The 11,176-nt window shown below is 35.7% G+C and overlaps 1 protein-coding gene across 6 annotated transcripts in view; it reads right to left on the minus strand.

The window, feature by feature from the left end:
• The window catches only part of MYO9A (myosin IXA), a 205,117-nt gene that overhangs the window by 166,920 nt on the left and 27,021 nt on the right, over nucleotides 1–11,176 (minus strand). For all 6 annotated transcript variants that reach the window (XM_023510048.1, XM_023510049.1, XM_023510052.1 and 3 more), the window contains 2 exons: nucleotides 10,179–10,276; nucleotides 6,025–6,151 (listed from right to left, as the gene is read on the minus strand). In XM_023510048.1, the coding sequence (XP_023365816.1) occupies nucleotides 6,025–6,151; nucleotides 10,179–10,276 (225 nt within the window). The remainder of the gene's footprint in view (nucleotides 1–6,024; nucleotides 6,152–10,178; nucleotides 10,277–11,176) is intronic.

An 11,176-nucleotide genomic window follows, 5' to 3' on the forward strand; every position in this document is an offset into this window, starting at 1 on the left:
GGACTACAGATGCCAACCACAATGCCCAGTTATTGTATGTTCATTTTTATCATGATTAATTAATTTTAAGACAAAGTTGACACTACCACTAGCATAATTTATGACAGACCAATATTGTTTTAAAGAACAATTTTGAACCATATTGAACAGTAAATATCTAGCAAATATTAATACCTTTTTTCAGAGCATTCACTGCTCATTTTGTCAATTTCCAGAAACAAGAAATAATTTGAAGTACATTGCCTTCACAAAACGTAGTAAAACTAAAAATGAAAACCCAAATTTAAGTACAAATCCTCACTCTTTTAGGTATATTTAAAATAGAAATACTTTGAACAGGCTGTGCCTGTGGCTCAGTGAGTAGGGTGCCAGCCCCATATACCAAGGGTGGAAGGTTCAAACTTGGCTCCAGGCAAACTGCAACAAAAAATATCCAGGCCTTGTGGCAGATGCCTGTAATCCCAGCTACTAGGAAGGCTGAGGCAAGAGAATCGCCTAAACCCAAGAGCTGGAGGTTGCTGTGAGCTATGACATCACAGCACTCTATCAAGGGCGATAAAGTGAGACCCTGTCTCAAAAATAAAAAATAAAAATAAATAAAATACTTTGAGAAACAAAACAATCAGATTACACAAAAATGATAAAACTAAGAAAGTTACGAAGAAATGTGATTAAAAAATAAAGTTATATTTTGAGCTATATCTCTGCTATTATTAAAAGTGAACATTTAAAAATGATCTAATGGGCAGTGCCTGTGGCTCAAAGGAGTAGAATGCTGTCCCCATATGCTGGAGGTGGCAGGTTCAAACCCAGCCCCGGCCAAAAACTGCCAAAATAAATAAATAAATAAAAATAATCTAGTTGTAGACTCAAGAAATTTTTTTTTTTTTTTTTTTTTGAGACAGAGCCTCAAGCTGTCCCCCTGGGCAGAGTGCCGTGGCATTACAGCTCACAGCAACCTCCAACTCCTGGGCTCAAGCGAGTCTCCTGCCTCCGCCTCCCAAGTAGCTGGGACCACAGGCGCCCGCCACAACGCCCGGCTATTTTTTGGTTGCAGCCGTCATTGTTGTTTGGCGGGTCCGGGCTGGGGATTCGAACCCGCCACCTTAGGTGTACGTGGCTGGTGCCCTAGCCGGTTGAGCCATAGGCGCTGAGCCGACTCAAGAAATTTTTTAAAAGAAACAAACAAAAGTAAGCAAGCAACAAGGAGCAAAGGTCACTTCCATACACATTAAGGGGAGAGCATAAACTGGTACAACCACTTTGGAGATTTATTTGTCATCATTAGTTAAGCTCAGTTTGTCTACATACTATAATCCAAAATTCTACTCCTTTGACTGTACCCTAGAATAATTCTCACACATGTTAACAAGGGGACATGTACAATAATGGCTATCACAGGACTAACTATAAACAGAAAATTATAAACAACTTCAAGGCCCACTAATAGGAAAAAAGATAATTTTGTTTCATTCACAGAATGGAATAAGTATTAAATACTGATTTAATACTCTAGGTGCTTCTTGAGTAGACTCAAGAAATTTTTTAAAAGAAACAAACAAAAGTAAGCAAGCAACAAGGAGCAATTAAAAAGAAGCACCTAGAGTATTAAATCAGTACTGAAAAACTATAAAAACTGGCCAGACACAGTGGCTCTCATGGCTGTAACCTTAGCATTTTTGGAAGCCAGGTGGGAGGGTCACTTGAGGCCAGGAGTTCAAGACCAGCCTGGGCAACACAGAGAAATATAGAGACAGTGTTTCTACAAAATAATTTTAGCAACTTGTCCAGACATGATGGTTGTACATCTGTAGTCCCAGCTATCTAGGATGCTGAGGTAGGAGGACTGCTTTGAACCCAGGAGTTCAAGCTTGCAATGAACTATGATTGTGCCACTGCACTATAAATTGGGTAATACAGCAAAACTGTCTTTAAAAAAAAAAGGAAAAAAGAAAAATCTCAAAAATATAAAATGAAAAAAGAAGTTTCAGAATGATACATACAGTGTAACATTAATATAAATTCTGAAAACATACAAACAAAACTATTCTTTATGGAAACATCTGTCTATACCAAAATGATAAACACAAAATTCACAGAACTGGTTAACTTTGTTACCTCTGTTAGGCACAAGGTATTACACAGAAAGCTTCAAATATATGTAACATTGTATTCTATGTAATGTTGAGTGCTGGAAACATTTCATAACTGGGGGGAAACGCTGAAACAAATTAGCATGTAGTAAGTAAAATGGCAGAACTGATAAATCTAATAATTGTTTCTGATAATTGTTTCCAATTATTTGAAAACATGAAATGAAAAGATAAATCTCACACAAATCAAAAGAAAAAAAATCAGAAACACAAATAGAAAACTAATACTATAGAGAAAATATTTTAAAAAATTAAATTGGCCAGGCATGGTGGCTCACTTCTATAATCCCAACACTCTGGGAGGGCAAGGCAGGAGGATTGCTTAAGCTCAGGAATTCAAGACTAGCCAGAACAGGAGTGAGACCCTGTCTCCACTAAAAATAGAAAAATTGCCCAAGAGTCATGGCTGGCATCAGGAGGCTGAGGCAAGAGGATTGCCATGGCATCATAGATCACAGCAGCCTCAAACTCTTGGGCTTGAGCACTATCTCACAACAAAATATCCTCCACAATTGCCTACAATTAATCTACTGGAACTTTTTCATCTTTCAATAATTTAGTAAGTATATATCCCAAATAAACTTTAGTAAACAAAAGAATCAGAACATTCACTTTTGACTAAGGCAACTAAAAAAAAAAAAAAAAAAAAAACCTGAAAAAAATTAATAAAATTAACTATTTTAAACATTTTTCTTAAAAATACATCTACATTTATCATTGAATTAAATCCTACTGGGAAGGAGGGCAATTAAATTGAATCTTAACTAGAGTTTAAGTTTTAACTAAACTAGTCATTGTGCCCATCTTCATATTTTATCTCAACCAAAGTCTTAAGGTGGCAAATATTATTATCAATCTTAACCAACTAGAAGCAATCATTTTTTAAAATAATTTCTAAGGACTAATTATAGGCAGGATACCATGGCAGGTGTCTTCTCTAGCTCCTGAACTTTGAAGCTGTTTTCTTTCTATGTAATACTAAAACTTAGTCCTAGAGCCAGTGTGAGATTCACTATCAAATCACATTCGTCACTGCTCTAACTCTGACAGTGGTAAGCATAATTCTCACAATTGGTTTTCTCCCTTTTTCTTTTTTAAACCAATACCGCAGATCTACTTTGAATTACCCTAATGGCTCCTATCAGTCTCTTAAGTAAGGAATACTGCACTAGACCCATAACCCTTGGCACTTGCTGAAGCTTGGACTTATATATATAAGATCCCTTGGACTTATACATAAGACCGCTAGTCATAATTCCCAGTATTAGAATACCAAATGCTTGATTAAAATATTACCTGAACTCAGGAGGCTAAAGAATCGCCTGAGCCCAAGCCTTTGAGTTTGCTTTGAGCTACAATGCCACAGCACTCTACCAAGAGTGACCAAGTGAGACTCCGTCTCAAAATTAATAATAATAACTAAATTAAATTAAATATCACCTGAAATACCTAACTGAAATACTATCTGACCTTTATGATCTCCAAAATTACAACCTGCAGAGACTACACTCTACCTCCTGGCAGAACTTTTGTTCTAATGACAGTCTGGTTGCAACTGAAGGTACCCTCTTCTTCTGCCCCTTCTTCCAGGCAAGAGAATTGCCATGGCATCATAGCTCACAGAAGGCTCAAACTCTTTTTAAAAAGTTAAAAAGCAATGCCTAATCATGTATAGAAAAAATAAACAGTGTGAGGTTAGGCATCCATCACTCTCACAGAGCACTTCGGCCTTATAATGGACACAAACTAGTAAATAATTAACTCTATGCTACAAAACCAAAACTAAATTATGCTAAGTAGAAGCAAAGGCTCTGTGCTTAGAAAGTCTATTTAGACCACTTAAGATTAAATCTCATAAAGTGGCACACAAAACAAGATTTGAAAGATGAGTAATATTTTAATAGCAAGCTATTCATAACTGCCATAAGATGGAAACAACCAAAATGTCCTTCAATAGGTAAATAGATGTATTCTTATAGTTTATAACTAGTGATTTAAAAAATGAGCTATCAAGCAACAGAAAGACACAATTAAATCTTAAATGCGAAATGAATCAGTTGAAATGGCTACATACTGTATGTATGTTTCCAATTACATTACATGCTTTATACAGCCAGTAAAAAGATCAGTGGTTACAGTTTGAACAGTTAAAGCACAGAGGATTTTTAGGGTAGTGAAACCACTTTATATGATACTGTAATGGTAACACAACTTCATGCATGTGTCAAAACTCAAACAGCACAAAGAATAAACCTTAATATATGCAAATTAAAAAACTATGTAAGGGATTAGAGGATTCCAAGAAGGAATGTAGACCATGAAAATAGAGCTTAACTGTATGACAAATATATAAAACAATTTCAATGAAAGGGGTGAAAGGAAAAGGTGCTGATTCAAATGACTATAGAAATGAGTAAAGTAGGTAGGACTAAAGGCAAAGAGAATTACACATAAGCACTGTAGTCTAGTTGATAAAGTCATTGCCCACAGGGGTACAGGTTAACAATTGACAGGCTGTCCCCTAGTTACAAACATACAACTTAAGTACAACTTGCACTTATGAATGGAGGCTATTTTTTTTTTTTTTTTGAGACAGAGTCTCAAGCTGTCACGCTGGGCAGAGTGCCATGGCGTCACAGCTCACAGCAACCTCAAACTCTTGGGCTTAAGTGATTCTTATGCCTCAGCCTCCCAAGTACCTGGGACTACAGGCCCTACCACAACACCTGGCTATGTTTGTTGTTGTTGTTGTTATTGTTTTTGCAGATGTCATTGTTGTTTTAGCTGGCTCGGCCCAGTTCAAACCCACCAGCCCCAGTGTATGTGGCCAGCACTCTACCCATTGAGCTACAGGCATTGTCCAATGAATGGAGGCTATTATAGTAAGACCTTGTGTTACAAACGTCTGACTGACATACAACTTTCACTTACAAATGGAGGCTATTACAGGTAATTGTACCTGTTCCAACTTATATACAAATTCAACTTAAGAACAAATGTACAGAACCTATCTTGTTTGTAAACCAGGGACTGTCTGTGCTAAGCATGAATACTAGAATTGAGCGATTAAGTAAATGGATAGCAGAGGGTGGGAGACAGGTTTATCACTGTTGAAGTGAGAGGTACCAATACACAAAGGGAGAAGGCTAAAATGATCAATGTCGGAATGGATTCGAGTTAGAAACATCTGTCTGAACTCATGTTAAGCTTTATATATTTATTAGAGACAGTTATACACAGAAATATTTTTATATATGTGTCAATACACAGATTAGTATATACACATGTATTTCCTTATTCTGACAGATAAGAGGGCCTAGGAGAAATGACACCCCATCTGAAGGAATGAATTTGGCAAGATGAAAAAGTGGCTGAGAAAACATGAGAAATCATCACTCCAGGAAGAAAGAATAAGGTAATAAAAACCATGATGTGGTAACAGGCACGGTAAATGATAACCTTTCAGCCCTATTCAACCCACGAAGAAGAAAAAGTAGGACCTTTTTCTCCACCCACCCACATACCTCATCTCCAAAAAAAAAAATTGAACCAAAATCTTAGTAAAGAAGAAATTGCAAATATGTAAAGAGAAAAGTTAGCATAGACCCAGAACATCACATAGCATAGGGTAGAAATGAGAGATTATAGAAATCTGGGGCAAGTACAGGCAGGGGAGAAAATTCAAATCTTCTGAAGATTCTGGGAGAGAGAGACAGGTAATCATCTTTTGGAAAACACTTTACAAATAGTGTTTAATAAAAAATTATTACTAAAATGCATTAGCCCATTTATACCTACAAAATAGTTACACAAAATAACAATAAGAAGATACCCAGTATTGGAAATGACAACTGAGAATGTAATCACTCACTTCTAATAATTCTGAGACAATAGGCAAAACTTCAGGATTGCAGATATCAATAGAGTCATCCCGGTATGTCTTCTTTTTATAACAAATATTACCCAAATGTAGTATTGCTGAGAGAAGAGAGAAAATCCTGTGAAAATAAAACCACAAGTTACAGCTTGCTTGTGTGCATTCTCAAAGTACATTTCATCCTAATATTCTAATTAAGCAAATTCACCTGCACAAATATGGAGTATTTAGCCTTTGGGAAAAAAAGAGAAATACGGAAATAAATAAAATTTACTAAGTGTTGGGCGGCACCTGTGGCTCAAGGTGTAGGGCGCCGGCCCCATATACCGGGGTGGCAGGTTCAAGCCCAGCCCCAGCCACAACTGCAAAAAAAAATTTACTAAGTATTTACTATATGCCAGGTACTGCACAAAGTACTTTACATGATGTTCAAGTATTATACCATTTGCTAAACACACAGTGTCCCAATCATAGGAAAATTAACAAACTCATATATTTTATATTATATTGTTTTTTGGGGTTTGGGGGGGGTTTTTTGGCAGTTTTTGGCTGGGGGCACCTCCAGTACATGAGGCCGGTGCCCCACTCCTTTGAACCACAGGCACTGCCCTGGATTTTATATTTTTTATATTTATAAATCAACACATAGAGAAACACTTTGTAGAATTCTGTATTGAGTATTTTGTAAATAAAAGTACAGTTAGCTGCAAGTTCCCATTTTCACTATTTATGTATGGCGACCTTTGGAACACTCTAGTTATTTCAAGGGGACTGCCATGGTGATTTTAAAAAGTTGATGCCTTTCTAAAGACTATTCATCCTTCCTAGAGTGTCTTTCTTGGTATTAACTACTTCAGATACAGTGAATCAGAATCTCCAAAAGTCTTAAAATATGTATTTTTTATTAAGTATCCTAGGTGATTTTTTCTATTAATTATAATGTAAAAAAATGCTTTCCTATATCATATTATAGTATCATTAGTAAATGCTTTAAAAAAAAAAAAAACTATGATGCTAGAGGGGAATATTGTCTAGTCTCAGGCCCTTACTGTGAAAGGCCTTCAACTGGACCCTCCATTCTTGACTTCCCTCCTGAATCAAAAGGAACACGTGCCCTCCAGTTAACAATTTATCCTTCCGCTTATGCTCTGCATCTCATCAACTCCTATTAACTCAAAAACAGTTAGGTTACCAAGGGTCTCCATCCAGCTAAGAACAGTATATATATACTATGTAACTTATCTGACATCTCAGAGGCATTTAATACGCTCCATCCAAAAGCCCTTCCTGCATCGCCTTATACACAAACATCTCCAGGCCTTGTTCAGTTATTTCCTTAGGATAAATTTGGTGAAAATGTAACATGTTTTCCTAAAATGAGGAAGCATTCTAAATAAAATGATCTTGTTTTAAGAATCTGACATACTTTAAGAGGCACTGAATCATCATCTAATTTATGTCTAAATCTTCAAAAAGTTAAAAATTTTAAATGTTTAAATCATCCTCATAACTCAAAGGAAATATAAGTCTACTATAAAGGAATAATTCATAAAATTATTCTCAGTTAAATTAAGGAATGAACTAACTCCATTATCAACTGAAACATAAAAGCTAATGGAACTTAAAAGATAACACAAATTTCTGAACCACTTTTCAAAAACTATTTTTAGTACAGGCGAGACACAGTGGCTCATGACTGGTAATCCTAGCAAGCACTTTGGGAGGTGGAGGTTAGAGGATCACTTGAAACCAAGAGTTTGAGACCAGCCTGAGGAACATAGCGAGACCTTGTCTCTACAAAATAAAATAAAATAAATTTCTTTTCTTTTTTTTTTTTTTTGAGACAGAGTCTCAAGCTGTCACCCTGGTTAGAATACCATGATGTCAGAGGTGATAGCAACCTCAAATTCTTGGGCTTAAGCAATTCTCTTGCCCAGCCTCCCACACAGCTGGAACTACAGGTGCCTACCACAATGCCCCGCTATTTTTTTTGTTACAATTATCATTGTTGTTTTAGCTGGCCCAGGCAGGGTTCAAACCTGCCAGCTTCAGTGTATGTGACTGGTGCCCTACCCACTGAGTTCCAGGTGCAACCAATAAATTTTTTTAATAGCCTATTGTTAGTTTATATGGTTGCTAATTACACTGTTTCAATTATTTTGGATTCAATAATCATCATATTAATGCTCTGATATACGAATATGTGATGCATAGTCTCCAGCAATAAATGTTATAATGACAATCTAACATACTATAAATCAATATTTTAAAAATTTGAAAACGTGAATAAGAATCCTTATTCTCAAAAAGCTTATAATCCAGGCAGCACCTGTGACTCAGTGGGTAGGGCATCAGCCCCATATACCAAGAGTGGCTGGGTCAAACCCAGACTCAGCCAAATTGCAACAAAAAAAATAGCCAGGTGTTGTTGCGCGCACCTGTAGTCCCAGCTACTCAGGAGACAAGAGAATCGCCTAAGCCCAAATTGGAAACTGCTGTGAACTGTGTAATGCCACAGCACTCTACCAAGAGCGATAAAGTGAGACTCTGTTTTTACAAAAAAAAAAAAAAGCTTATAATCTTGTATTAGGAGGTAACAATAAAGCAATAACTATATTAAAGGGCATGATATCTTAAAATACAAAGGCAGAAACAAAACACAGTAAAGAAAAAGTTCATTAAAAAGGGAGGAAATGAATAGCACTCTGAAGACACTGGTTTTAAATTCATATACCAAATTTAAGGCTGACTACAAGGTTATATTAAGAGAGATCTCAGGTAAACCTGTGTACCATACAAAAGAATGCTGTAATTTATTAGCAGAGTTTATAATGGTCACAGGAAACAGGAGTGGCAGCACACGTGGTATGTTCTAGATCCAAAAAATTGAGAATATTTTAGTAAGTGGACAAGAGACAAAGATCATTCCAAATAAGGAAAACTGTTCCACATACAACATAATGTTTTGGAGAACAGGACCAGCCTAAATAAAAATGCAAAATTTGTGTTAAGGAATATAAAGATAACATTTAAAAGATAGGGAAGGGCCAAATTCAAGGCCAGGCTAGGAACATATTATTTCCGGTCACTTCCAATATGGAATTTAATCATATCAAAAAGCATAAAGGACAATTCCTTATTGTTTGAGAAATGAATATTACATTTCCAACTTGTTACCTAATTTCACTATTATTTAACATACAGATTTACACTTCATTCAGTCCATGTGTCAACCAGGTAGGTGTCACATGCAGTAAATGAGGTATCCTCAACAGAGAGTAGAAGTAATACAGTATAAGGGCAATTGAGAGGGGTAACCTAATTATCTTCCAGTGAATTGTAGTTTATGTAGTCAACTGAATGGGTCTGCATATGTATATACTGTACTATTTGATTTTAATTAAATTCTCATAAGAAGATTCTAGCAAAGAACCTGCTGACTGAAGAGGCATTCCAATGAGGTAAGCATGAACAAATAAGAAAATAGCAGAGCTAATATTCTCCTACTCACAGTATGAGCTCATTATTCATGAGATTAAAGTTAACAACATAATCAGATCTTACACATTCATCAACACTAATTCCACGCTCAAAAAACAGTTGTAAGTCATAACCATTTTTTTTGATAAGAGGCAAATTATACTTTTATTAAAATTGTTTTATTTTAAATATAATTTATTTCATCTTCATCTAAACTTTTTACATTTCTAATTTGTTATATAGTGAACAAAATTATGTTTAAAATAATAGTGTAGACATAAATATACAGAGGAAATACACAGAAAGTTGTTTTACTGATAGGTATGCATGACTTAATATATATATTAGCAATCACTGATACAGAAAACGAGGGGCTTTAATAGTGTTATGAAGCAACAGTTTTTAAGGTAAGGTTTCAGGGACACCATGAATTCCTACAACTACATGCAAATTTTTATGGATTTACATTTTATAAGAAGAGTTCCAGATTTCATCAGATTCTCAAAGAATTTACAGGAAAAAAAGAAATTCAAAACAGTGCCTAAGATAGATGAGTACTAGATCAGGAATATGAGTTTGAGGATTGTTTAATAGCAACAAGGGAGAGAAATCATTCAAAGATATATCATTTGTTCTCTATGGGGGGTATAAGAATAAAATAAACTCACTGTCTTCGTGTCTTGGGAAGAAATCCCACCATTTCCATGGCCAATTGCAAGCGTTCAAAGTCATGCCTCAAATCCTCTCCCTCCACTGTGAAGCAATCCTGTTTAAGATAAATGGAAAAAAATCAAGATTACCTATTGAAAACAGTGTGGGCCATTTAGAAATACAGTATTTTGTGATAAGTACCTCTATGTATAAGCATAAATTAGATGTGGTGGAATATTTAGCATAATCAGATTCATTACACTTCTCATCTTACTACAAATATTAAATACCTACCAAAACACTAGTACCTTTCTTCCCTTTGCAGGATCACCAAAACAAGGATCTCAAAGTAACTTAAGATAAAGAGCTAACAAGTAGTACTTAATAAGGAATGCTGATACCAAGTTTGATACTGAATGGTTCTGAAGAGTTCTGGAGATGCAAAACATTTAAGAGAGCTTGATTCCACAAATACTATTTACTCAAGAACTATTTAACACATTCCTCCCATATGCAAGGCACTGTACTAGATCCTGGTAACACAAAAAGAAGTTTTACACTTTACAGTGAAATTATTCAGACCAGCTTTAAGGAACAATTATAGCAGACATCAGCCAACACATAAGCAGTATTTAATTTACCCTCCATATCTTACAACTGAGGAAACAATGGCTGAGATGCTGTTAACAATAATAAAAATATGAATCACTCATCTGAATAAATTATTACCATTTGAAGAAGGGAAATCAGCATTTGCTAAATATCTCCTATATGTTATCAGTCATCATGATAGTCACTTTGTGTGTATAATCTCATTAAATCCTCCAAACATAAGGAGATAATTATATATAAACTTACAGGTGAGAAAACAGAAGAAGTTAAATAACTTTCCAAAGGTCAAAAACCTTGTAATTGGCTCGGTGCCTGTGGCTCAAGCGGCTAAGGCGCCAGCCACATACACCTAAGGTGGCGGGTTCGAATCCCCAGCCCGGGCCCGCCAAACAACAATGATGGC

The sequence above is a fragment of the Otolemur garnettii genome, unplaced genomic scaffold, assembly GCF_000181295.1.
Source record: "Otolemur garnettii isolate 467f Iridium unplaced genomic scaffold, OtoGar3 scaffold00011, whole genome shotgun sequence".
Classification (NCBI taxonomy): domain Eukaryota; kingdom Metazoa; phylum Chordata; class Mammalia; order Primates; family Galagidae; genus Otolemur; species Otolemur garnettii.